This window comes from Podarcis filfolensis (assembly GCF_964270895.1).
Source record: "Podarcis filfolensis genome assembly, chromosome: 12".
Lineage (NCBI taxonomy): Eukaryota > Metazoa > Chordata > Lepidosauria > Squamata > Lacertidae > Podarcis > Podarcis filfolensis.
Genome location: NC_139614.1, coordinates 33,994,356 through 34,019,170, shown reverse-complemented (window position 1 = coordinate 34,019,170; position 24,815 = coordinate 33,994,356). Strand labels below are relative to the sequence as shown.

The 24,815-nt window shown below is 44.7% G+C and overlaps 1 protein-coding gene across 2 annotated transcripts in view; it reads left to right on the top strand.

The window, feature by feature from the left end:
• The window catches only part of ITGA8 (integrin subunit alpha 8), a 125,531-nt gene that overhangs the window by 37,814 nt on the left and 62,902 nt on the right, over positions 1 to 24,815 (top strand). For both annotated transcript variants that reach the window (XM_083578506.1, XM_083578507.1), the window contains exons 8-15: positions 953 to 997; positions 2,229 to 2,272; positions 3,781 to 3,837; positions 4,380 to 4,432; positions 9,998 to 10,203; positions 10,717 to 10,908; positions 20,600 to 20,645; positions 23,469 to 23,576. In XM_083578506.1, coding sequence (XP_083434632.1) covers positions 953 to 997; positions 2,229 to 2,272; positions 3,781 to 3,837; positions 4,380 to 4,432; positions 9,998 to 10,203; positions 10,717 to 10,908; positions 20,600 to 20,645; positions 23,469 to 23,576 — 751 coding nt within the window. The remainder of the gene's footprint in view (positions 1 to 952; positions 998 to 2,228; positions 2,273 to 3,780; positions 3,838 to 4,379; positions 4,433 to 9,997; positions 10,204 to 10,716; positions 10,909 to 20,599; positions 20,646 to 23,468; positions 23,577 to 24,815) is intronic.

Sequence of the window (24,815 nt, the reverse complement as noted above, 5' to 3'; positions counted from 1 at the left end):
TACACTTTCCCCTCGTTTGCATTGCGTTGCGTGGCGAGTTCCCGCCTCCCCCCTCCGAAATAAAGACACGAGACACAAGAATTCGAGTTAATGGGTCAAATTAGGCCACAACTTTATTGATTACAGGAATTGAGTGGTATTGGCTTAGGCATTGGTCCTAACCACTAACCGGCTGGAAAACCGGTGAGGGTTAACCACCAGAAAGAAAGAACCTGTCTGGCTGCGGGGCGGGAAAGAGGGAGACCCTCAGCCGCGCCAGACCTAAATGCTGTGAGGCCATGCCTCCCAGGCCAGCTGATTGGCTGGCCCGAGAATGACGCGTCTGAGGATTCCCTGGTATTGCGGAGACTGGAGCCAGCCCCCACGAGTGTGGGGAGGGACGTGAAGCCTGCAACCCCACCTCCTCCCTAGCTCGGAAGTGGCTTTTCCTTTGCACTGAAATGAACAGGGTGGAATAGCGTCACAACAACACAATTAATTGCATAGGTTATGTAATTTTGCTGCAGTGGATAACGAGATGAATCATATAGTTTTTGTTGGAAGATGAGCTGCGGTGGACCGGAAACAGTGCTGCTTGTTACCAATATAGTGTGGAATGGAAAACGGTGTCTTCTTGCACCCCTGGTTGCGACAAGATCACTGTTGCATCCAGGTGTATTGCAAAGCATCGATGCTCTTAGAGCTTGTCTTGAGAAATAATTACAGTCGTGCGTTTTCCTAGTTGCTTCACTCTGTAGATTTATTGAGCTTCTGAGACATATAACCAAGCTAGCTGTAAAATCCTGACAAATAGTTTTCCCTTTCTTGGCCTTAGATACTCTAGTTTATAAAGCTTTTTCTAAAACGGAGATTATTGAAACAGAGGGCGGATCTGGTTGTCCTTCCAGAAATGAGTCTCTTCAGACATAAGTGGTTTGTTGGGCTTCATGCTTGCTGGTTTGTTTTTCAACAGGATACTCAGTGGCTGCTGGTGAGTTTACTGGAGATTTTCAACAAGGTAAGAAGCCAATAATATCCTTCTGTGAAAAGTTTACAGTCTGTGGTTAATGTGCAGTCCTATTTATGTCCTATATAGTCCTATATAGATCTAAGCCCCATTGAGTTTAAAGGGATTTACTCCCTGGCAACTGTGTAAAGAATTTATTTGTATAAATAACAGCAGGGCCTGGGATACACTTTTGTTTAGAAAAATGTAGCACATGGACAAGGATGTGGCTCACATCAGTTCCCATGACTGTGGCAACACTTCATCCAACCACAGCTTTCAGTGGAACCATGTTTTACTTCAGCCAAGGTTTACTCATCACAGTTGGAAACATAAGAGCACATCTTTAGAACTGGATGGGGAATCTCAGGTCTGGGAACCACCTAAGATTCCTGGGAACTGTATTTTATCCCTCACAGAACTATAATTCCCAGCATCCTTAACCAAATGTGGTCCTCCAGGCCTCTCCATCTGACCCTTGGGATGCTCCCCATGTAATGTCTCCTCCTCAGGCCACACACCCCTCTCACCAGCCTTGCTGTTCACCTTCCTTAAGTGCTTCTGCTGGGCTGGAGGATGGACGTGTGTGTGTGTGTAGATACCTCTGGATTTTGTGTAGCTGGAATGCAGTCTGCTTTTCAAAAAACCAAGAGTCTCATCAATTGCTCCACCCACTTTTGCCTTGGGCCCAACCACTATTGCCATGTTATCTTTGGGAGGCTGTCCATGAGAGAGTGTGCCCCTTAGGCTGGAAAAAAAACTTCCCCACCCCTTCTTTAGAAGATAAGGACTGCTCTGTGAGGAGTAAACTACAGTTCCCAGGATTCTTTGGGGGAAGCCATGTGATTTAAATGTGCTTTGCATGTACGGTGTATAGGCAGCTTTAGGTCAGCTGAATTGAGGAACTGTGTGTTAATATTTCAGGACATGCTATATTCCCCAGATATGTCTGGGAATCGAGCAGTGAAAAAAGAAAAGGGGGGAAAAAGATCAACCGTCCAGTTTTTCACTTTTGGAAATAAGGCACCCCTAGTAAATTTCCTATTTTTTGCATCTAGTAGGTGATTTTTTATTGAATGTTGGTATCACACCATTCAAATATACATTAATATTTATTATATTCTTAATAGTACTGGTTTCCTCCCCCAAATATAAAGGTTATCCACTAGTAGTTTCTGAGTATTTACTGTGTCAGCAGGTATTGCACTGAGTTAATTTTCAGACTTTGTTAATTTCTCTTTAGAGCTGGTAGCTGGAGTCCCAAGAGGTGCACAGAACTTTGGCTATGTATGTAATCTACCAAATGTTTTATCCTCCTCCCCTTTTACAAATAAGAACTGAACAAGGTGTGTTTGTTTTCCCCAAAGATAGAAATGATAATGTTGATAATGGTAACGATGATGATAATTATAATAATGGTGATAGCGATTAAACTAATCTCAGCCATGACAGACTTCTACTCATTGAGAAACCCCTCTCATCTGCCAACTGTGGCTGAGCACTTACCCTGAGATGAACTTTAAAATGGGATTTCAGCACAGATGCTGCTGATGCTACAAAGAGGAAAGGTTATGTATCATTCTAACTGCAAGGCACGATCCAATGTGCTCATTTAGATATACCCAAAACTTTATCCACACGCAATGTGTATTAGAGTTTGAATAATAAAAAGGCTGTGTCTGCACTTTTCCAGTTGATTTTATCATGGAAACCTGGTTTTTGCTTTACATTTTAAAAAATGCTTGGGATAAAGAGTTACCGTATTTTTCACCCTATAGGATGCACCGGCCCATAGGACGCACCTAATTTTTTGGGGGCGGGGAAATAAAGGGGAAAAAAATTATTTCTCCCCCAGGCGCGGGGCTGGGACGGGGGAAGCCCGAGCTTCCCCTGACCCCAGCCCCCAGAACATGCAGCTCTCCGCAAGCCGTGGGAGCCCAGTGCCGGGCTCCCACGGCTGAAGCTAAGCCTGGGTGCGCTGCTCCCAGCCTTCAAACCACGTCGGGGGACAGCGGGAAAGGCGCGCTGCGCCTCCCCGCTGTCCCCCGAGCTTGCGGGGGGCTTGCGGGCCAGCCTCCAAACAACATCGGGAGACAGCGGTATGGCGCGCCGCATTCTGGATTAGTTGTAGTTTCCAGGTCACCTTCAAAGGTAGCACCACATAGAGCGCATTGCAGTAGTCCAAGCAGGAGATAACTAGAGCATGCACCACTCTGGCAAGACAGTCTGCGGGCAAGTAGGGTCTCAGCCTGCGTACCAGATGGAGCTGATAAACAGTTGCCCTGGATACAGAACTGACCTGCGCCTCCATGGACAGCTGTGAGTCCAGAATGACTCCCAGGCTGCACACCTGGTCCTTCAGGGGCACAGTTACCCCATTCAGGACCATTCAAAGTCTTCGCTATCCCTCCCTGGAATCAGACAACTGACAGTGGAGCAGCATGGGAGACCTGCTCTAATCTATACCTTCAGGGATTCCTTTCCAGGGACCATTGGATCGTTAGTTACTTGGCTACAATCCTATATGCTCCTAACCCTCCAAATAAGTAGGCAAAAAAACAGAACTTTCCTGAGGAGGTCCACTCAGAAATAAATTCAAGTGAGTTCCATGGGACTTACTCTCACAGACTTACTTCTGAGGATTGCTCTGTCTCTTCTGAACTTATTTGAAATATTGGGGAATAGTATATTTAGAATGGTGGGAGTACAAGTTTTGAGATGTAGCACTGCAGCAGTTATCCTGGAATATAACTGTTTGTGGCATGAACCTGCAGCTTCCTGTTTTCTGTTTCTAGGTTTCGATTATAAATTCTACGGATTTGACCTTTATTCAGAATTTCACCGGTGAACAGGTAATAAATTTCAACCATTCAGCATATCAGCATTTCCAAACAGGGAATACTATGCTGCCCAATGAGTTGCAGCTCAAATTTAAGCAACACTATTTGGACATCCAGGACTGTCTGTTCAGCATCCATCCAGATTTGCTTGCACAAAGTTTGCTTGGAGGCTGATTTTGCCTGGTCTTTATAGAGCGTTTGTGGGGGTGTTATATGACAATGAGCACCCCTCCTGAGTTGATTGTGGGGTGTTCGTATACATTTCCATTAATCATGCTTTCATTCCACACTTTTCAATGCACTTCTTCATCACCTTCCTAGCTGCAAAATGCCTGCCTCTTCTTTAAAGGGGATTTGTTGGCAGGAAGGGAGCTGAACACTTTAATCCACTTTAATTGCACCAACCTAAATCTCCCAGGATGTGCTTAAATCTTTCCCGCAAAACTCTGGCAGTCTGACGGGATCCTTTGCAATATGATTTGGGATATGATGGGATTTTGCCAACTGCAAAAATTTAAAGGGATACTTGATGTAAAAATGCTCTTTATTTGCAGATGGCATCTTACTTTGGATACACGGTTGCAGTGTCAGATGTTAACAATGATGGGTAAGTTGCTAAAGACAAAAAAGTATTCATTCTGTGCTCCATCTTCTTTTCCCGTCCTGTTTAATTTAGGGTTTTCAAGTGGGTCCAAGCCACTTAATCCAAAACGCTCCCTCTGAAGTCCATGAGACTATTCCAGGACCACCCTGGACTAAGCGCCTTGAGGGAGATTGTAGCTTAGCTATTTATATTCAGTTAGAATTAGATTTCTAAATCTTTTCATCCTTCCTCCTAAACTTTCCAGCAGTAGTAGATATCACAGGTTATGATTTCATACTTCTAAAAAATAATATTAACCTGCTCAAAAGCCAAAATAAATAAATCTCTTAGTCTTTCTTTCATGGGGTTTCATTCATTGGTTCTATGGTTTTCTCAGCTTTGGCGGAAAGGTATTTTTCTAATAAGCTCTTTTGTAGACAACCATATACTTGAGTGTTGCAGGGATGCATTCGTCTTTTGCCTAGCTAGCACATCTGTTAAACTGCAATGATTCGACCTTGTTTTTAAGTATGTAGCCTGCTCGCCAGAGGCGACCAGGAATGTCATGCAGGTGAATCCATGGAATTTATGTAGGAGAGAGAGGGGGCTGGAGAGTAGGGATGGACCACATTGTCTCTGCTGTGTGCCAAGCATAGACACCAAATGTGCTGCCAGAGGAGAGTTGGAGTTCTCAGTCCAACACCCAAGAGGCTAGTAATTTTTTTGTAGGCTAGTAATTTTTGTTTGCTTAGATTTACAAGGCTGCCGCTGGAAAACCATCCCATTCCACCCCATACTGTGATTGCATCAGTTTGGAACGGGTATCACGTGCATTGTGGCTGCATGAGAGTCTGGGCATCTATCAGCTAAGGCCTGTGGCACCACTGATGGCAAGAATCACTTCCTTTCCTGCCACACCTGGACTATTTCAAGCACTATAATATGCATTGTTCTTTAAAAAGTATTGATTTACTGTATAGGTGTTTGAGTGCTTCCCATTGTATCCCCCCAGTAGATGAGTTCCTAGGCAGAGCAGCTCAAAAGGGGGTGGGATGAATGAGAATGGAAGGCAGAGGGGCTGCCAAATCCAAAGCCCTGCCAGGCTCATGCTGGTAGGGCAGAAGGCGTAAGATGGGTGCTCCTCCTTTTGAAATGGAAGCTGGTGCATTGCGGTGAGTGGGGCACTGCCTCACCTGCCTCAGCCCACTCTCAGCCAGCCCAGCCCACCTGTTTGCTCTCTTACTTACATCCAGCCCAGGCTGGCAGCTTCTCCTCCGTCTCAGTGTTGTCACCATCAAACTCAGCAGAGAGGACCACGAGTGTACAGTGGTACCTCAGGTTAAGAACTTAATTTGTTCTGGAGGTCTGTTCTTAACCTGAAACTGTTCTTAACCTGAAGCACCACTTTAGCTAATGGGGCCTCCCACTGCCGCCGCGCTGCTGCTGCACAATTTCTGTTCTCATCCTGAAGCAAAGTTCTTAACCCAAGGTACTATTTCTGGGTTAGAGGAGTCTGTAACCTGAAGCGTCTGTAACCCGAGGTACCACTGTAAAACCAATGTCTCTTCCTGCCATCTGTTGGCCACTTTGCCTTCTGCCCTACGAGTCCCAGTGAGCAACAGCCCCTACTGCCTTGCTTTAATATTGGGCCGGTATTTTCTTTTATGGATTATTCCTCCTGTTGGTCCCAATGGGAGGGAAATTATGTATGCCAGCTGCAGGAATTGATTGCTCTTCCTCTCTACTAGGGTGTGTGTGTGTGTGTGTGTAGGGATCTCCCCCTTCATGGGTAGAGGGGGGAGAATCGCCTCTGAGACGCCCTCCTAGGTACCACAGGGTTGTGCCTTCAGCCTCAAAATTGGGGGACAGAGAACAGTAAAGAAACACAGCCAAACTTTAAGTTTTAGCAGATTTTTGTTTTAGCAAAACCAGTTGCTCTCCCATTGCAGCTCAGCTCAAGCTACCTAGTGTTTTTGCTTCTGCCACTGCAGCTGCTTGTTTAGACAGTTCTTCCCAAATCTTCTTTAAATCTGTAGAAATGCTCAGAAACGGTAGTTCTACGAGCTTGGCTAAGAGCAACCGAGGAAAGGAAGACTGTTAGAGATCTGTAAGGAATTACCACGCAGCTGGAGGTGGGAGTGGGTGGGAAACGAAAGGTCTGAGACAAGGACGAGGCGAAAATATTTTGCTTCAGACCTTTGTGTCTGTCTACCCGTGTTTGTCTACCCACTTCAAACTGAGAAAGGTTCTGGACTGAGTTTTGGTTGGTGGGAGTGTAGGAGGCTGCCTCATATAAAGTCATCTAGCTCAGCATTGTCTACCCCAGGGTGGGGAAGCCATTCTCAGCCTGAGGGCCACATTCTCTCACAGGCAATCTCCCAGGGGCTGCATGCCAGTAGGGGATGGGAGCAGATGCGAAAGTGGGCAGAGCCACGGATGTGACTTTTGCCTTTTGTGAAGCCTGGCAGAAGTGGCTGATTACTGCACCTGCACCTCTTTCCACCCTCCTTCCAAGCCAACAAAAACATGGCCATGGCACAAGGACACATTCCAGTCAAGTAAAAGCACTCAAGGAGAGGGTGGTCTCTGAGGAGAATCCTGAGGGCCAAACAGAAAGGACTAGATTAGCGGTTCTCAACCTGTGGGTCCCCAGATGTTGTTGACTACAACTCCCATCATCCTTGAGCTTTGGCCTTGCTAGCTAGGGGTGATGGGAGTTGTAGTTCAACAACATCTGGGGACCCACAAGTTGAGAAAGGCTGGACTAGATGGTCACATTTGGTCCCCAGGCTTTTGATTCCCTAGCCCTGGTAGTCAACCTTCTTAGGCCCATGGGCTCATCTGGAATGATGAGAGACTGCTGTGGGAACCTCCTGTTCTAATTGCTTTTCTCCCCCCACAGGTCACTGATGGGCAGATGTTGGCGTCTTCAGGGTTTTCAGATAGGAGCCTTTACTTGCCCTCCCTGAAGGCGCCAAGGATTGAGTCTTGGACCTTTGGCATGTGAAGCAAGCACTTTACCCACTGAGCAGGGTCTTAGTGTTCTCTAAATAGATGCTTACCTGTATCTGAAACAAACAGTGCCAGTTGGGGAGCGATTTAGGTGCATGAGATTTCGTAGCACAGGAGAGAATTATTTGCTTTGGGTTAAACCGCACGCCTAATAAAAATACATTAGCGATCTTTTATTTGCACTATATCAAAGCTTCAAATACTAAGGCCCTAACCTCTTGACACCACTCCGTGCTCCTGCTGTTAACTGCCCAGCGGCACACCAAAGGAATTGCATAAAATTTCAGCAGGTGGTCAGCTTGCGCTCTTGAATACTGTTCTGTTAAGAAGGAAGCAGCCATGTCTCTCCTCTGGGAAGGCATGGAAGCAAACAAATTGCTCGATCCCGCACCGTGGCGCAGCCAGGAAATCAGTAAAACACTGTTGTGGCTCAGACGATTCTCTCACCACTGAACGGGATCACAGCCTAGTGCCTCATTCCTCTTGCTGCTTTAGCTTGAGTTTGGCCCAACAAATGAAACTATTTATAACTGAAGACAAGCAGAAACGTTCTTCATTTTTTTAAAAAAAAATCTACAGCAAACAGATGTTTTAAAACATACAACTCCCCACACACTGTTTGAACGCTGGAGGAGGGGGAATGGAGAAGCAGGAAGGGGAGAGAGAGAGAGAGAACAATTAGAAGTGAAATTGACATCATTGTTTTTGTTTGTTTTTCCAAATTGGGACACGGAGGGATGGGACAGGAAATATCTTGAGCGGTGACAAGAACAGCCTGATAAATATTGAGTCCTTGCACTGAAGCATGGTCTCATCAGACCAAAGGAGATGATGCCAATGAAAGGGGACAGTCCATTTGCGAGTGGGACCGTGCAGGGTTCTACCCCCCAATACTGGTGCTGCAGGGTCATTCGTGCTGCATCCCTCTCAACCCCTGTGCAGTCCAGATGTTTTGCATATGGGACTTTGAGAGGCCATGTTAGGGCAGGGCTGTGGAGGAGGCCTAATGCAAAATCCAAATGGCTGCCACGGATTTCCTACAATTGTGGCACCTAGCACAAGAGAGAGCCAGTGTGGTGTAGTGGTTAAGAGTGGTAGTCTCGTAATCTGGGGAACTGGGTTCATGTCTCCGCTCCTCCACATGCAGCTGCTGGGTGACCTTGGGCTAGTCACACTTCTCTGAAGTCTCTCAGCCCCACTCACCTCACAGAGTGTTTGTTGTGGGGGAGGAAGGGAAAGGAGAATGTTAGCCGCTTTGAGACTCCTTAAAGGGAGTGAAAGGCGGGATATCAAATCCAAACTCTTCTTCTTCTTCTTCTTCTTCTTCTTCTTCTTCTTCTTCTTCTTCTTCTTCTTGGTGTTTTATTGGATGTGCTAGGCAGGGCAAGGTGAGGCAAGGTGAGGTGACACCCTCAAGCAGCAGGAGTCACGGGGGCAGCAAATCCAGCCCATGACTATTGTCATAGTGGCAGCAACAGCTGTGGCATGTTCCTTGGGGCTGAAGCTGCCACCTTCTCAGCAGCCCCTCTCAAGCCACCTCTACAGCAGTCTCTTGGTGAATTGGCAATGCTGCTGTTTTCTTTCTACTCCCCTCCTTGTAAATTACATCCCCTGGTGTAATTTTTTATTCCTTCCCTTGTTCCTGGCGTAGATCTCCACTCAACCCTTCTTCCCTAGCAAGGGGTGGGAGTTTGCGGTTTGCCTCAGGTGCCAAAATGTCTTGGGCTGGCCCTGGTGATGTACCAGGGATTTCAGTATCAAATCTGAGCACCATGGAGGGCAAATATTTGCTGCCAGTGGACTGGTTTGGTTGTAAATGGTAAACAACAGGTCAATGTTGTGTGCATGAGCCTTGGCAGTTCCCTCCTCTCCACCACTGCCAGAAGCAAAAGATTGGAAACTTTCATTCCCACTTCCAACTATTTGAACTTTAGCATTATATCTGAACCTTGCTTTTAACTATGATACACTAAAACAAGGCAACCATGAATACAGTTTGAAGTTGGCTTGTTCCAGTAAACTGTAGTTCAGACCAGCTATGTTTGCCTGGTTCGGACATGATGCTGAACTGCACTACTTAAAAATGAAAGCCAAAGCTTATGGTCATCTTCAGAGGAGGAGAAGGCAGGGGCAACTGATAAGCCTGAGGTTGATTCACATAATGCTAAACCATAGTTTAGTGTTCCTTCTAAACTATAGGGCTATAAATATTCAGGCTTGGTGGGGGAGGCTGTAGGTTCCACAACTGGCTCTTAGTGAAACTGTAGCTTCCAATTTTGGTTATGAGGACTGCAGTGATGAGAACTCTAGAGAAAACTCTGGCCCAACACACAGTCCTCTTCCCTGGTTCCCTTGGACATTGACCTAAAGTAGTGTATTTCATGTGCCAGGGTGGGGAACCTGTGGTCCTCCTAAATGCTGTACATGCTGTCTGTGATTGTCGTTGGAGTCCAGCAACATTTGGAGGGCACCAGATTGGGGAAGGCCATCTGAAAGCATAAGAGTCATTAATTTTTAAAGCGAGGAGGATTCCTCTGAATTTTGCACTGACCATTCTGCTTGTTTTCCTCTCTCCAGGCTGGATGACATCCTCGTCGGTGCTCCTCTCTTTATGGAGCGTGAATTTGAGAGCAACCCTAAGGAGGTTGGGCAGGTGTATCTCTACCTACAAGAGAGTGCCTTGTACTTCAGAGAACCGCAGGTGCTGTCTGGCACTGAGGTGTTCGGCAGATTCGGCAATTCCATCGCACATCTCGGAGATCTAAACCAGGATGGATTTAATGGTACTACACAAAGTATTCTTTAGAGCTTATGCACAGATTGCTCGAGACAGTTGAAGATGGGTACGGCTCAATTGCAAGGACAGTTTGCTTTGCAGTGGCCAAAATAATGAATGTGATTTATATGTTTGTGCTGAGCCACGTGTTCTTAAGAGCGGGAGACTACACCCCCCCAAAAAAAAGCTAAATGTGCGATGACTAGGGATGTGTGATAAATTTGACTCAGGTGGATTCTGAAAATAGACATCTCAAGTGTCAAAAGCCAGGGTAAATAAAGATAGCAAAAAGCTACCTTTTTAGGATATTACCTTCCTTTCCAAGGTGGCTTAGAACATAATCAATATATTCTAAAAAAACAAATTACTAAAATTGCAGTAAGGAGACAAAACAAGAGCATTAAAAGTAGCTATGGCACATAAGAAGAGTTAAAGCAGAGGCCTCTCTGATCTTGACTCCTGTGAGGAATTAAAGTTGCCCTCGCCATAAGCATTCCCACCTCTCTTTGTTCTTTTTCAGACATTGCAATAGGAGCACCATTTGCTGGAGAAGACAGAAGGGGGAAAGTCCTCATTTTCAACGGAGCTAATAATGGGTTAAATCCTAACCCTTCCCAGGTTCTCCGCGGTATGTGGGCCTCCCAGTCGATGCCTGCGGGATTTGGTTTTACACTAAGAGGAGACTCCGACATAGACAAGAATGATTACCCAGGTAAGGTTCTTCCACACGGGAGAGAAGGGATTTCATCCCCTTCCACCTCTGGAAAATGCATCATTTTCTTTTTGGAAAGGCCGAGGTCAAAATCCCAAACAGGGCTGTGCTTTTGTGTGCGGATCTCGCTTTGCTTCTCTAAGAATTTGGAGTTGGACAGAACAAATACTCCCTTTCCTGTTGTGAGAAATCACCAGAAATGCGAGAAGGACTGAAATAGATACATTAACATAAAACACCTGAATTGTTAAAAGAAGATGAAAATGAAGAGGGGGGAGCGTGTAACCCTTCAGTTCCCTGTCAGAAAGCCTGGATGAAAAAGTTGCTTCTCTGCACTTTGGATGGCTTCCTTCTCATTTTGGAAAGTTATTAAAATAAAATAAAAACAGGAGCATAGGAAGCTGCCTTATATGGAGCCAGACCATCGGTCCATATTGCACAGTCCTATACTGACTGGCAAGAGCTCTCTGGGACTTCAGGTAGGTGTATTTTCCCAGCCCTACCTGGAGATGCCAGGGCTTGAACCTGGGACCTTTTGCATGCAAAGCAGATTCTTTACCACTGAGCTACAGCACTTCCTGGATCTTAATTGTGAAAATCCCCAAGATAACAAAACAGATAACGAAATTGTCACTGTAGAACAGCACAAAGGCACCAACAAAGGCACCAGAAATAGCAGATATGATATTTCCCCTCTCATGTTGGATCATCTTGGTATACCTAAGGAGGGGATGGTTCCTTTTGTCTGTTTGGAGGTTGTTTAAATATGGTTTGTCCAGTTTCGAGTGAAGAGGGTCTCACTTGCTGCGAACTCCCTCGTAGGATTGGGGTTAAGGGGATGAGCTAAGAGCCAAAAGTTTCCTGAGCTATGAACTCACAGGATGGCTTTAGGCAAACATCTGTCTTTCAGCCCAAGCAAGGGAAACAATAGCCCCTCTGGTTACCTTGCCAGGTTATTCTAAGGATTACTAAGAGGATATGTAAAGCGCTTTGAGCACTTAGAGGAGAAGCATTATTTAAATATTAGACATATTTTTTAAAAAAAAGTTATTTGAAACAGGAAGAGGTGAGAGGTCTTCCTGGTTCCAGATATTCCTTCGTTGCTCGCTTGCCTGGATCTTTCTTCCTTAATTAGTTTGGTTTCGAATGTTTTCCCTCAACGATTAATATTTTACTGATGTCATCTGGTATTTATCAACAACTGCTTCACTATAGGAGCTCTCCCGCTTTATTTCTGAAGTGGAGCTTATCCAGTTTGGGGCAGCGTTCCAACACCATCTGTAGCCTAAATGCACAACATCATTTTAATTTGATTTTCTCCCATTTCACCCCTCCCCTCCCAACTCCTCTGGGATGAAGGATAAGGCAAACCGCAGCATTTCTTTTTCTTGGGGTCTGAGAAGGTCCTCTGCATTTGTAACACAACCCACACAGTAGAATTGCTGTAGTGCAAGCCTTAGGACTGTTTTGCTGGCATAAGCCCCGTTGTAATTAATGGGACAATGCTGGACGAACATCCTGAAATATCTTCTGCCACTGTGCTCTGTTAACCTACTGTACTAATGTTTTCGGATAGTTTATGTTCTGTGACTGTTTCACTGATTATTCCCCCCCCCCTCCCTCCCTTTGTTTGCCTTAATCCAGCTGGCTGGGCTTGTAGCTTTGTGTTCTCATTTGCGTCGCCTTTGAAAACAGGGAGAAAATGAGGATCAAAATGTGTGGTGTTTTTATTCCCCTTTGGGGTTTTTTAGTGCTACAAAGGCTTAATCTTCCTCATCCCTTACTTGGGAAACAAGTTCCACAGAACTAGAGAAGACCTGGGCCAAACCACACGGGAGATTGGTTGGATGTTCCTTTATTTGGTAGATTTTTCTCCCAGTTTTTCAGAGAATTCTCCTCACAAAGCAGCAAACATCACACACGACAGCAGTCTGAAACCATATAAAATGTTAAGCTCTGAAACACCCCAAAAGCCTCAAAATTAGGCAGCACGTGGAAGCAGCAACCCACACAGCCCAGCCCAGAATGAAGCAGCCCGAAATACTCCATAGAAGAGGCAGAGAACAGGTGTCCTGCTTGAAAAAGCATTGGGGTGGAGCTTGACTGATGTTACTAGGAAGCAAATTTCATAGAACTGGGGTCATCACTGAGAAGGCCCTGCTCTATGTGGCCACCACTAACATTGCCCTCACAGGTGTGCACAGAAACAGGGCCTCTGGTGCAGGTCTATGAGGTGGTGTGGGTGAAGTTGGTTCTTCATGTAAACCAGTCCCAGAACAGTCAAACTGGCAAACGGTCCAGCTGCCACAGTATAAGATCTCCTGACACCCTTTGGCTATCCTGACTTCTTCTTTTTAAGCTGCTCTGGAGGGGGGAGGTATTGAATTGGAGCATCAACATTTCTCCAGCTGAAATATTCCATCCCAGTAAAGTGCTGTAAGCACAAATGTGACGATGAGCAAAATAACTGGTTTCTGCATTGCTGCTGTGTTATTTTCCCATCAAGGCTAACAGTGGTTAACGGGAAGAGAAACTTTGATTGTAGAAAGAGTTAGATATTAAATAACCTTTCCCTCAGTGCCACTGGCAAAAACTGTGGGTGACCGATATCATCTTTGAAGAGGCAGTTCCCCCTTTGCTCTCAAGCACAAATGGATGATGATGATGATGATGATGATGATGATGATGATGATGATTATACTGCCCTACAACCACAGGTCTCGGGGGTTCACGCTATGGCGTGTATCTTTCACCTAAACACAAGTATTTTCTTGCTCTCTTCTTTAGTAGAATATTTACGTTTTTCCAAGTTGATGCAGATTTAATCCTTTTAAAGTATGTCAGTTGCCTGAGATTCTTTAGTCAAAATGCACCGTCTGAGCTAAGGTGGCCAGGAAAAGAGCCTTCTTAGTGGTAGCACCTCCCAACTGATGCTGACATTGTTATCTTTTTGTCCCCAGGGAAATACATTTTTCTATTCCCGGACATATTACTCTGTTGCCATCTCCTAATGAAGCAGGGTGTTGTTGTTGCTTTAATGATGTTATATGTTATTTGTATATTATTTTGGTTTTGTAAACTATTCAGAAGTTTTGCTAATGGGTGGTATAAAGTCTTTTAAATAAATAAGTGAATGAGCAGGCAACAGACCTCATTTTAAAATTTAGTCAAAGCACCTTAATGCCCTTTCCAGTCTTAACAGTTTTACACTAATAGATATGCTGGTGGGGGGAAAGAAAACTGCCAATATGTCCCAGTTAAAAATATGCTGTTGGCTCAAAATGTACCTGTTTGTGCCAGCAAAAATGAAAATACATGGGCTGAGGACAGCAGCCTTAAAAATATTTTGAAACCTAATATTTGAGGTTGTGTTTGAATCTGAAAAACATAAGTGGGTATATTTGTCAGAATTAGCAGAGATAACTGGGCTTAGCGGGAAATTTGTTTTCCTTCACTTTAATATTTAACATCAAAGTCCGCATTGAAAATTATCTTGAGGCAAAGTCCAAGGTCAAGTATTCCAATGAGAGAATGGTTGGCTGGGCTCATGGAAGTTGTCATCCAGCACATCTAGAGGACACCAGGTTGTTGAAGGCTGAATTAGAATATATCCGTATTTTTAGAAAACCTAACTGGGCTCTGTATCAGATTTTTGGTGAACTGCTAAAATAATAAACATGGCACAGAGAATATAAATACCTAAATGATTAATCATAACAGCATCCATTTTGGCTATTGTAGAGCATTATTTAAACATGTCGAGCTAATTTCTGAATTTAGACCAATTGCTTGTGAGACCTTTTTCCTACTTTTCAGAGATGGAATGTGTCTGTAGCTGTTACATTGCTGATGCAAATTTAAGCAGCAAATGAACCTTTTGAAAAATAAAAATCTGGCTCGTCAGCTTTGTTGGCTTAGATAGTATATACAATATTCACCCTCTGGAGAACCACACAAACATTTCTGACCAGAATTCCTTATATTTATTTACTGGGATGTTCATTCTCTTTCCCTAAAGATTGTTAAACCATTTAATGACAGAAATAAAAAGCAAGGTCGTACCACCTCACCTTGCCTGCACCTGCAATGTGTGTGAATATTCGCCATGTAAAGCCTTCTTGCTGATAAAAACGCCCTGTGGTGGCTGTTGAAGGATCTATGTAGTTCAAGTCAAGGGAAAAACCCAGGGCAGTGGGACTATTCACCACCTCAGCTGTTCATCTAAACAGACTGGTTCCAGATGATGATAATGGTTTGGCATTAGCCAAGGTCCTAGGTATTGGGGAGAGGCTCAGCCCTGCCGCTCCACCATTCTCCGTTTACACAGAGCACCCAAGGGGGGTCAGAGGAAGCACAAGAGAATTCTGTGCTTTCATGCCCCACTACTTCCAAGCTATGGCGTCCAGCTGAAGATGTCTTGTGAGAGCCAATGTGGCGTAGTGGTTAGAGTGTCAAGCTAGGACCTTGGAGACCAGAGTTCAAATCCCCTCTCAACCATAATAAATAATAATAATAAAATAATAAATTTTATTTATATCCCGCCCTCCCCAGCCGAAGCCGGGCTCAGGGCGGCTAACAACAATCAAATAAACCAATATTCTAAAAATATTTCATTATAAAAATTAATTAAAATCAAGTTGATGGCAACCATTAAGCAAAACTCTGTGCAGGTTGCCAGAGGAGGGAGTCAGGCTGCGCCCTGACCAAAGGCCTGGTGGAACAACTCTGTCTTGCAGGCCCTGCGAAAAGATGTCAGGTCCCGCAGGGCCCTAGTCTCTTGTGACAGAGCGTTCCACCAGATTGGAGCCGCAGCCGAGAAGGCCCTGGCTCTAGTTGAGGCCAGCCTAACCTCTCTGAGGCCTGGGACCTTCAGGATGTTTTTATTTGCAGACCGTAGGTTTCTTTGTGGGGCATACCAGGAGAGGCGGTCCCGTAGGTACGAGGGTCCTAGGTCGTATAGGGCTTTAAAGGTTAAAACCAGCACCTTAAACCTGATCCTGTACTCCACCGGGAGCCAGTGCAGCTGGTATAGTACCGGATGAATGTGGTCTCGCAGCGAAGACCCCATAAGGAGTCTCGCCGCGGCATTCTGCACCATGAAGTTCACTGGGTGACAGTCACCGTTTCTCAGCCCAACCTACCTTATAGGGTTGTTGTAAAATGGAGAAGGGGGGGCCTGCCTGAGGGAAAGGTGGGATAGAATTGTCATCATCATCCTGGAATTGGTTCTCTGTCACAGACTCACACACACAAACATCAGAAGCTACCTTGTGCTGAGTGAGGCAAACAGTCCATCTAGCTCAGTATTGTCTGCACTGACTGACAGCAGCTCTCCAGTCTTTCCCAGCTGTCCGTCATGAAAAGTCCTCCCCCTTCCTCCGGTAACTTCACAGATAAGAATTAACGAGCAGTTGATATATTCATAGTCCTTTTATTATGGCATCGTGTTGCAAGCACAGATATACAGCTCTCCGCAAGGAGGGCAGTTGCCTACTCTAAACTCTCCTTCCGACTTCCACAGCAAGAAGGGTGCCAACCGTAGCTGTCAACTTCTCCCTTTTCTTGCGAGGAATCCTATTCAGAATAAGAGAATTTCCCTTTAAAAAAGGTAAACGTTGACAGCTATGGTGCCAATGGGAAGTTCCTCCCTCCCCCCGCCTCCTTTGTTCTCTGATACGTTTGGACCTCCGAGTCCGTGGTGAGGGGGGGTCCCCCACACTCTTAATTGACGTCTCTCCTAGCTGTACCCTCCCTTCTGGTTCTCTTGTCTTTACCTCATAACTGAATAACTCCTTTCTAAGCTGTGCATTTTCTATGTCTGCCTCTCTCTCTGCTTCTGAAAACACTGGAGGTGTGTGGGGGGGTGATTATTCCCCCTCCTCTTCTGAGAGGAGTTGATCTGACTGTGACTGCATTCCCCAATCTTCAGATCTGGACCAATCCCTGACACCAGCCCTACCTGGAGGTGCCGGGGATTAAATATGCTACCTTATGCATGCAGATAATCTTGGAGCAGGCACTGAATCTCAGCCTGCTCATAGTCTAGGTTTGGTTTGAGTTTGGGTTTAATTGTAGGTTGTTGTTTATAGGCTGCGAGAACAGCTGAAACAATGTTTGAGGAAAGTAACAGCCATGGTAAAGGGGAAACCAACTCCTAAAAAATGAACTGCCTTGCTTATTCTTCCTAAAATGCTGTTGTATGATTATTTCATATGCTCAACACATCAGGGTCTACAGGAGGAAGAGACCCTCCAGCTTCTTAGTAGCAGGGATTTTTTGCAGGATTTAAAGTATTTGGAGAGTTGTAAGCTACGTGCCAACAATTCTCCACCTACCACGTTTCCATCCAAGTTAGACTATATCTTATTATGGAATCTATTCAGAGGAGATATTCAAGACAAGGGTGGGTTGGAAGGGAAAGAATGGAAAAAGAAAATTAAGTAAGGAACAGCTTTGATACAGAGCCATATCATGGCTGTGGTTGCAAAGTGAATGGACAGGAGCCAAGAACTGGCAATTGGCTTGTCACCACTCATCGCAAATGCCTTATTCCTCTGATTTATAGAATTACGATATGCTTCCATTTTGGGGAGAGTATAATGAACATGACATAGCAACAATTGGCCAACTTCAGAGAGGTGGCAGGCATGAGAAGCGAGTGTCTAGAGTCAGTTCAGTAGAGGATGGGAGTTGAAAATCTGAACCTTAATCCAGACAAGGTAGAGGTACCATTAGCCAAGAACACTGGAGATCCGGGTGAGGAGGTTCAACCTATAATAGAACAATAGGAGGTGGTCAGTAATAGCACCAAAGAGAGGTTGACATTTGGAGTCAATGCCTAGTTTTGGTCAACTCAGCGGCCTGTCAACTTTAGACTGTTGGTACTTCATGATGGACTATTAATCCAGTGTTAATAACACATTTGTCACCTCTGTGCTTTTCTTCATGCTATTTCCTCTGGACCTCACTGTTTACAATTCCCACCCACCTTACTCCACACTCTGTGTGTGTGTGAGAGAGAGAGAAAGAGAGAGAGAGAGAGAGAGAGAGACTGCAACTCATAAAAACACCTCTTGCATTTGATAAGGTGGGCCATAGTCCATGTATGTTTGTGCTGTGATGAAGTTGTTAGTCATTAAGGTGTCACAGGACAAAAGCAAATATCTCAGGCAACACCCCGCAAGGGGTGTTACCCAGATTTGCCACTGGTCTCTCCACCCTCTAGGGGCGGAGAGGGACTGGTGGTAAAGCTCTGTGGAACACCTCCCCTCTTGCTGAGTCAATGAGAGGGGAGGCATTCTGCCACCCAGGCATTCTGTTACCTGGCAGGGAGGGGAGATCTCCCCCAGCCCATCCAGCAGTGATGAAGTTTTGCACTGGCTTCTCCTGAAGGGAAGAGTCAATGCAAAGCCCTACTGCTAGGCAGGAGGATCTACCCCCCCCCACCCGGTGGGGTAGTCTCCTTATAGAGTTTGTGTCCCCATCGTGGGGGTGGCAGTGGGGGGTTCTGCCTTAGGTGCTGAAACTCTTCAGGCCGCCCCTGATCGATAATATACTCAAATACAGTGCACACTGGGGTACACTATGTCCTTGTAGTTCTGTTGTCTGCTGTGGCCCTATGTCAACAAACTGGGGTCACAGAGGATGACTGAAAGTCTCCTTTGCCTGCAATCGAGAGACCTTGGGATTTTGTTTGATGGAAACCTTTTTTTAAAAAAGAAGAAGTTGTCCATGGTTATTTCATTACTTCCTAAGTACTCAGTCATATCCCCCAGGCACCACTGGGCATTATTCATTACCTATATGGAGAGCAGATGATGACTCCCTTTAGGAAGTGGAAATGCTTGCATAGAATTCAGAGTTGGAATATCAAGTCCAAAAACACTGCAGAGTGTCGGCTATATCCTAGTAATGATTTATAGGCAATTCTTTCCAGAGATCAAAGCCGCAGAGATTTGTTCTCCCTTTTGTATAAAAGAAAGAAAGAAAGAAAGAAAGAAAGAAAGAAAGAAAGAAAGAAAGAAAGAAAGAAAGAAAGAAAGAAAGTCAAATCCCTAGTAAATGGAACAGTATAATTTAATCTTCCAGTTCATGAAGTTTTCTTCAGGTTTCATTTGACAAGGATTCAGAACACTTAGTTTAAGATTATTTTCTCTCCTTTCTTTTCTGCAAATATTCTGCATTGTGTGAAACACTTTGCTTTCAGCTAGCAAACACTATCTGTGGCATTTTCTGGGAAGAAATATGTTTGAGATGACTAAAGTGTTCTCTATTTTTAGGGTAGCAGTTCTGCCAGACTTCAGATAACATAGACGGCTCAAACGCTTGATTTTGATTGTTTTCTTTTGCAGAATCAAAAATGTTTATCAATCGCATTAATGATTTTGGCATTCCGAATGTTAAATGCTATCCCTTCTCTAGAGATGTGAAAGGGAAACTTCCAGTTGATTTTCCACGGAGCTGAACTGGACCGTGTAAAACAAGAGTGCAATGGAAATAATTATGACAAAATGTTGCCGTGTGAAGTGCTCCAGTAACTATTCTGAGCCCCACCAGCACCGTACATTTAAAGCAGTATTTTGCCACTTTAAACAGTCATGGCTGCTCACAAAGTCTCCTGGCAGCTGTAGTCTGCTAAGGGTGCTGAGGGCTGTTAGAACACCCCTTCTAATGTGGTTAGGCAATGGAGTATTAGATTGGAGGTGAGGGGAGGTAGGGGCCATCACCTACCCCTCCTATTTCAAGGTTATTCCGTTAAAGGAATCTGGGGTGTGTGATCCTGTCTGAAGCCTGGGTGGGGGCTATGGCCATGGCATGACCCCTATCAGTGACCCTGGGGGAGCTCGAGTTGATTTGCATCAACGGGGCTCCCCCTATTGGTGGTTAACCCTTCTGAGACTTCCTGCAGGTGGGCAGGAGTCAGATATAGTCGGTTTGGTTCCAATGCCTAAGCCAATGCCACTCACATTTTGTAACCAATAAAGTTGTGGCCTTTTTTAGCCCATTAACCTAAAATACTGGGGCCAAGTGTCTTTATTCCAACAAAGGGGATGGGTTCGGGGCCTTGCCACACAATTGTAGCTTTGTGAGGGGAACAGTGTTATTCTGCTTTAGCTGTATAATGCAGATGAGGATCCAGTCCATCGTGTCGTCCTCCATAGGGATACATTCTATTTCCCCTCCTAGCTGGTTTCCCATCCCTGGTTTCCACTGACAGCCAATTGCAAATGTATAATTGGGAGCTCACTTTAAGCATCCCCATCCTTGAGCCGCATCTTTTCCTGCCTTACACCTGATGTCATGTATAACGTTGGGTATCAGGGAACATGGGTGTAGTTTGGGAGAAACAGCCTCATGGGCCAAATTGGGATCTGTGCTGGGCATATTTAGTCCCAGAGGATTCCCATCCTAGTTATAGAGGAAAGGCTTGGTCAAGGGCTTGTCCTGGGTGTTTCTGTCACTGAAGAAGAGAGATCTGCTTGCCTTGCCAGAGGACCTCAGCCCACTCATATCAGGGTAAAGAGGAGGGTGGCTGAATTTAACGTCAATTAATGAAATTGACATTTTTTCCTGTGAGTGTTGCCTATGTGTTAGTTTATTAATTTTCCAGTGCACATAGTTTTAAGCTAGTGAAAATGTTTTGTCATTTTTGCCTGTATTTAAGTGTTTCCTTTTCACCATTGTTTTCCAGATTTGATTGTAGGTGCATTTGGAGCGGGCAAGGTAGTTGTTTACAGGTATGTACTACTTTATGCATACATAAAGATTCTGCCATTGTCACTCACAGGTAGGGATAGGGGAGAAAACTGATTCAGTTTACATTTAAAAGTGAATCTGCCAAATACACTCTCTCTGAAACAACATGAGAACCAAAACAGAGCCATCCTTTGAAATTTGCACTGAACTTTGCAACCGAAGTTCTCCAAATAACATTCAGACATGCATTATATTGTAACATTCACTTCTATTTGGAGAAAGTGTTTTCCAAAATGTGCACATTATTCAAACATGTATGCAAAAATGTGTTTATTAGGAGGAACTTGCATTAAAATGTTGGGAATTTCTTATGAGGATTCATTAAAAAATATTCACAATTTGCTGCAGAAAGAGGGAGAATTGAATTTAAGATGGGGAAAATGACAAAACTAAGAGGCCCAAAGTTGGTAGATCCTTCCATTTTTATGCTCCTTTTTTGCATAAGAAGCTGCATTTTAGCATTTAGCCCAATTAAAAAGAAAAATCAATTTTGAAAAAGTAATATAAATATTTTAGAATGATTATAGTATAATAATATAAAACTGAGCTGGGGAAATTGCCATTACAATCTGAATACAGTTTGTCTGAAGAAATTAATTGTAGGAGCAGTAGAAATAATGGTGGTAGTGCTGGCATTTTATTTTCTAAATGCATTTGGTTTACACAGTTAATTTCTTATATACTGATCTGAGAGATGATCCACACGGTACTCCCTCTAAAGAAATTATAGACTCCTGGAGTATGCAATGTGGTGCTCTCTAGATGTTGTTGGACTAAAACTCCCATTAGCCCTGATCATTCATAATGTTTGCTAGGACTGATGGGAGTTGTAGTTCAAAAAGATCTAGGGGCACTACATTGTTTATCTCTGCTATAATCTGCTATATTTCCTCATACTCTATTTATGCAGCTATTGCAGTCTGTGGATTTTGAAAGGAAGCCTATTCTGGCTTCTCACCTTTCCCCATTTAGTTTTTTCCTAGGGAGTTGAATTAAAGCTATGCATTTAATTACAAGCAAGTTACTTGGAGAGATTCTAAGTAATTATTTTTGTAGCCAGGACTGTTTCCAGCTGCTTTTTCTATTATGACTTCTTCTCCTTCTTGGCTTGTAGACCACTTGGCTTAAGATCTATCAGCTACTTTGTATCATAGAACAGTTTGAAAAAAAGTTCCCTTTCTCCTTCCCAAAAATCATATGAGCCACAAATGCAAAATGTGGCAGAACTGAAACAGAATATTCCTTTTTTTGCTGGAGAATGTTACAATGTTGAGAGACAACAACAGTCCTTTGTGGATGTTCTAAAACTTGGTATGATCAAGATGTGGAAGGGAAGCGTGGTTGCAATGATAGGCCCCACTCATGACCTCCATGCATTGATTGAACCAGGGGGTGGCAGTGTGGTCCCCTCCAGATGTTGTTGGGTTCCCGCCTTCATCATCCTTGACCACTGGCAGACCTGGCTCAGACGGATGGAAGTTGTAGTGTTAACCACATCTAGTGGGCATCAGACTTGAATTTAAGCGCTGGTCTTGTAGCTATGGGTGGTGAAGATTTCATGCAGGTCGCTGAGCTGGCTAGCAGACATGGGTCTTCTGTGTCCAGCACAGAAATCAAGCAGGCTGATGGAGGAAACAATCCTCTCCTTTGTACCCAGCACAGAAATACAGCTCTCCATCCCTCCTTTACCAAATTTGACTAGGTTAAGGCTTTATTTATTTATTTATTTGCTTGCTTGCTTGCTTGTTGATGTTTTTTTTTCCAGGCTACTAACTTTTGTGGACTTATTTACAAGGCTGATGCATACTAATCCTGCATGTACAGGCTCTTATACACACATTCAGGACACTTCATTACATACAGGAAGCCCATGAATTCACAAGTGAAATGTCAATGGTAGACTCACATGCTGGGCTTTAAGATAAACATTGGGTGACATTCAACTAAGTTATACCCACAGTTGGTGCACTGAAATTCACTTAAGATCATTGATTTCAGTGAGCCTATTCAGAGTATGATCAACACTAACGCCATCTCTTGTTTTGTGAATAAAGCTGTCATTAAAATGTAAATTCAAGGCCACTGTTAAAAGTCCTCTCTGCTACAACAGTGAAATCAGGGGTAGGTTGAAACAGGTCTTAACAGTGGAAATTCATTCTTTGTGGAATATATTTCCCAAAGAAGAAGCTTCCCTTTTCCTGACCCTCCAGCCCTTCAAAAGGTAATGTGAGACCATCCTGCTCAGGAAAATATTTAGAGAATTCCTGTGCACTTGCTTTGTGTGTAAGCAATTTTTAATGTACCTTTGATGTCTGTGCTGCTTATTTTACTGGAATTACAATTGTTTTATATTGCATCATGTTAGAGCTGTATAAGACAACACTTTAAAGCTTTGGCTGGGAAGTGGTGTATATATTGCTCTAATAATATTAGCCTTGTCTGCATGCGCGGGTTTACCTCTTTGTGCATAGATGCATTTAGCAAATCACTATTAACAGAATTAGGCTAGATCTTAATCAGATATACAAACACAGGGAACATGAATGAGTCATTAACCTCCAAAGCGTGGGCTTGCACACTGTCCCTGTGGAAAAATGTGTGTGCTCCTAATGTGGGCACTGTGCGTGCACCTCCCAGCAGGAGTTTGATTGTTTACGATATGCACTAATACAGGAAGTGTGACTCACGCTTTCTGTGGTCCCACGTGTAATTAACATCCACAGTAACTGAATATTCTTCTTCCTCTTTTCTATTGTCTCTTGTTCCTTTTCTACATGCTCAGCTTTTGCTTTTCTCCCCTGCAGAGCGAGGCCGGTGGTGACAGTCGATGCGCAGCTCTTGCTTACGCCGGTGATTGTAAATCCTGAAAATAAAACCTGCCAGCTTCCCGGCTCAGTGACTTTGGTGGCTTGGTAAGTTGGCAATAACAACAGACGAGTCTTTCACACCACAGCAGTCTGTGCACAGAGCCCCTTTGTATGCGTATCTTTGAGGAGGTGCATCTCTGTGTGCTCACAGAGCTCCTCCGCTGAAGTGGGTGAGGATGGCTTGCAGGTGGGCATCTGTGCACTGGCAGCCCAAGAAATCAGGGCCATGGAATTTCCCCTCCCATTTTAAGCTGCTTTCTATTGCTGCATAGTTAAACTACGGAATTCGCTTCCAACAGGAGGCAGTGACAGTCGCCAACTTGGCTGGCTTCAAAAGAGGATTAGACAAGTCCATGGAAGATGAGGCTAACAATGGCTACCAGCCATGGTGGCTGTGTTCCATCTCCACTGCTGGAGGCATTAAGCTTCTGAATTCCAGTTGCTGGAAACTACAGCAGGAAAGAGAGCTGTTGCATTCAGGCTCTGCTTGCAGGCTTCCCATGGGCATCTGGTTGACCACCATGAGAACAGGATGCTAGACTAGATGGGCCATTGGCCTGATCCAGCAGGCTCTTCTTATGTTCTTATGACTGTCCTCTTAACCTTATGATCTTGAAACTCCATAGTTCCTGCGCAATAAATAAAACCCAATGGCAGCTGTTAAATAGATAAAACATTTAGGGGGAGCAAATCACACCTGTCCATGATACAGAATCTTGAATTGGATTATGAAGTCACTGCATAGTTTACACCACGGATCCCCAAACTAAGGCCCATGGGACGGATAAGGCCCAAAGGACTTGTTTATCCGGCCCGCGGCAACCCCCGCTGCCGCCGCCTGCTCCTACCGGCGCTGCGCTGCGAGGCTGCCCACTTCCGGGTCGGAGGAGCACCGGAAATAGCTTGTGCGCATGTGCAAGCGTTATTTCTGGTGCACATCCGGGTCGGAGGAGGCCCGTGCACATGCGCACAAGCTATTTCCGGTGCTTCTCCGACCCGGAAGTGCACCGGAAATAGCGTGTGCACACGCATATGGGCACGTGCTCCCCTGCCCTCCAGCCCGCCGTGCGATTGGCGCTGGAGACACTGGCCCGAGGCACGGTAAATTTGCTGACCCCTGGTTTACACATTTGTCCAAGACACCATGACTCTATGTGTTCCTGCCAGACCTGCAGATGCTGGGTGACTTTTGTCACTGACAGTGAGATGTTGTGTGTGCTTGGACTGAAGCACAAGGTCAGAGGCTTTTAAGTGTAATACTGACCACATGGAATGCGATAACCA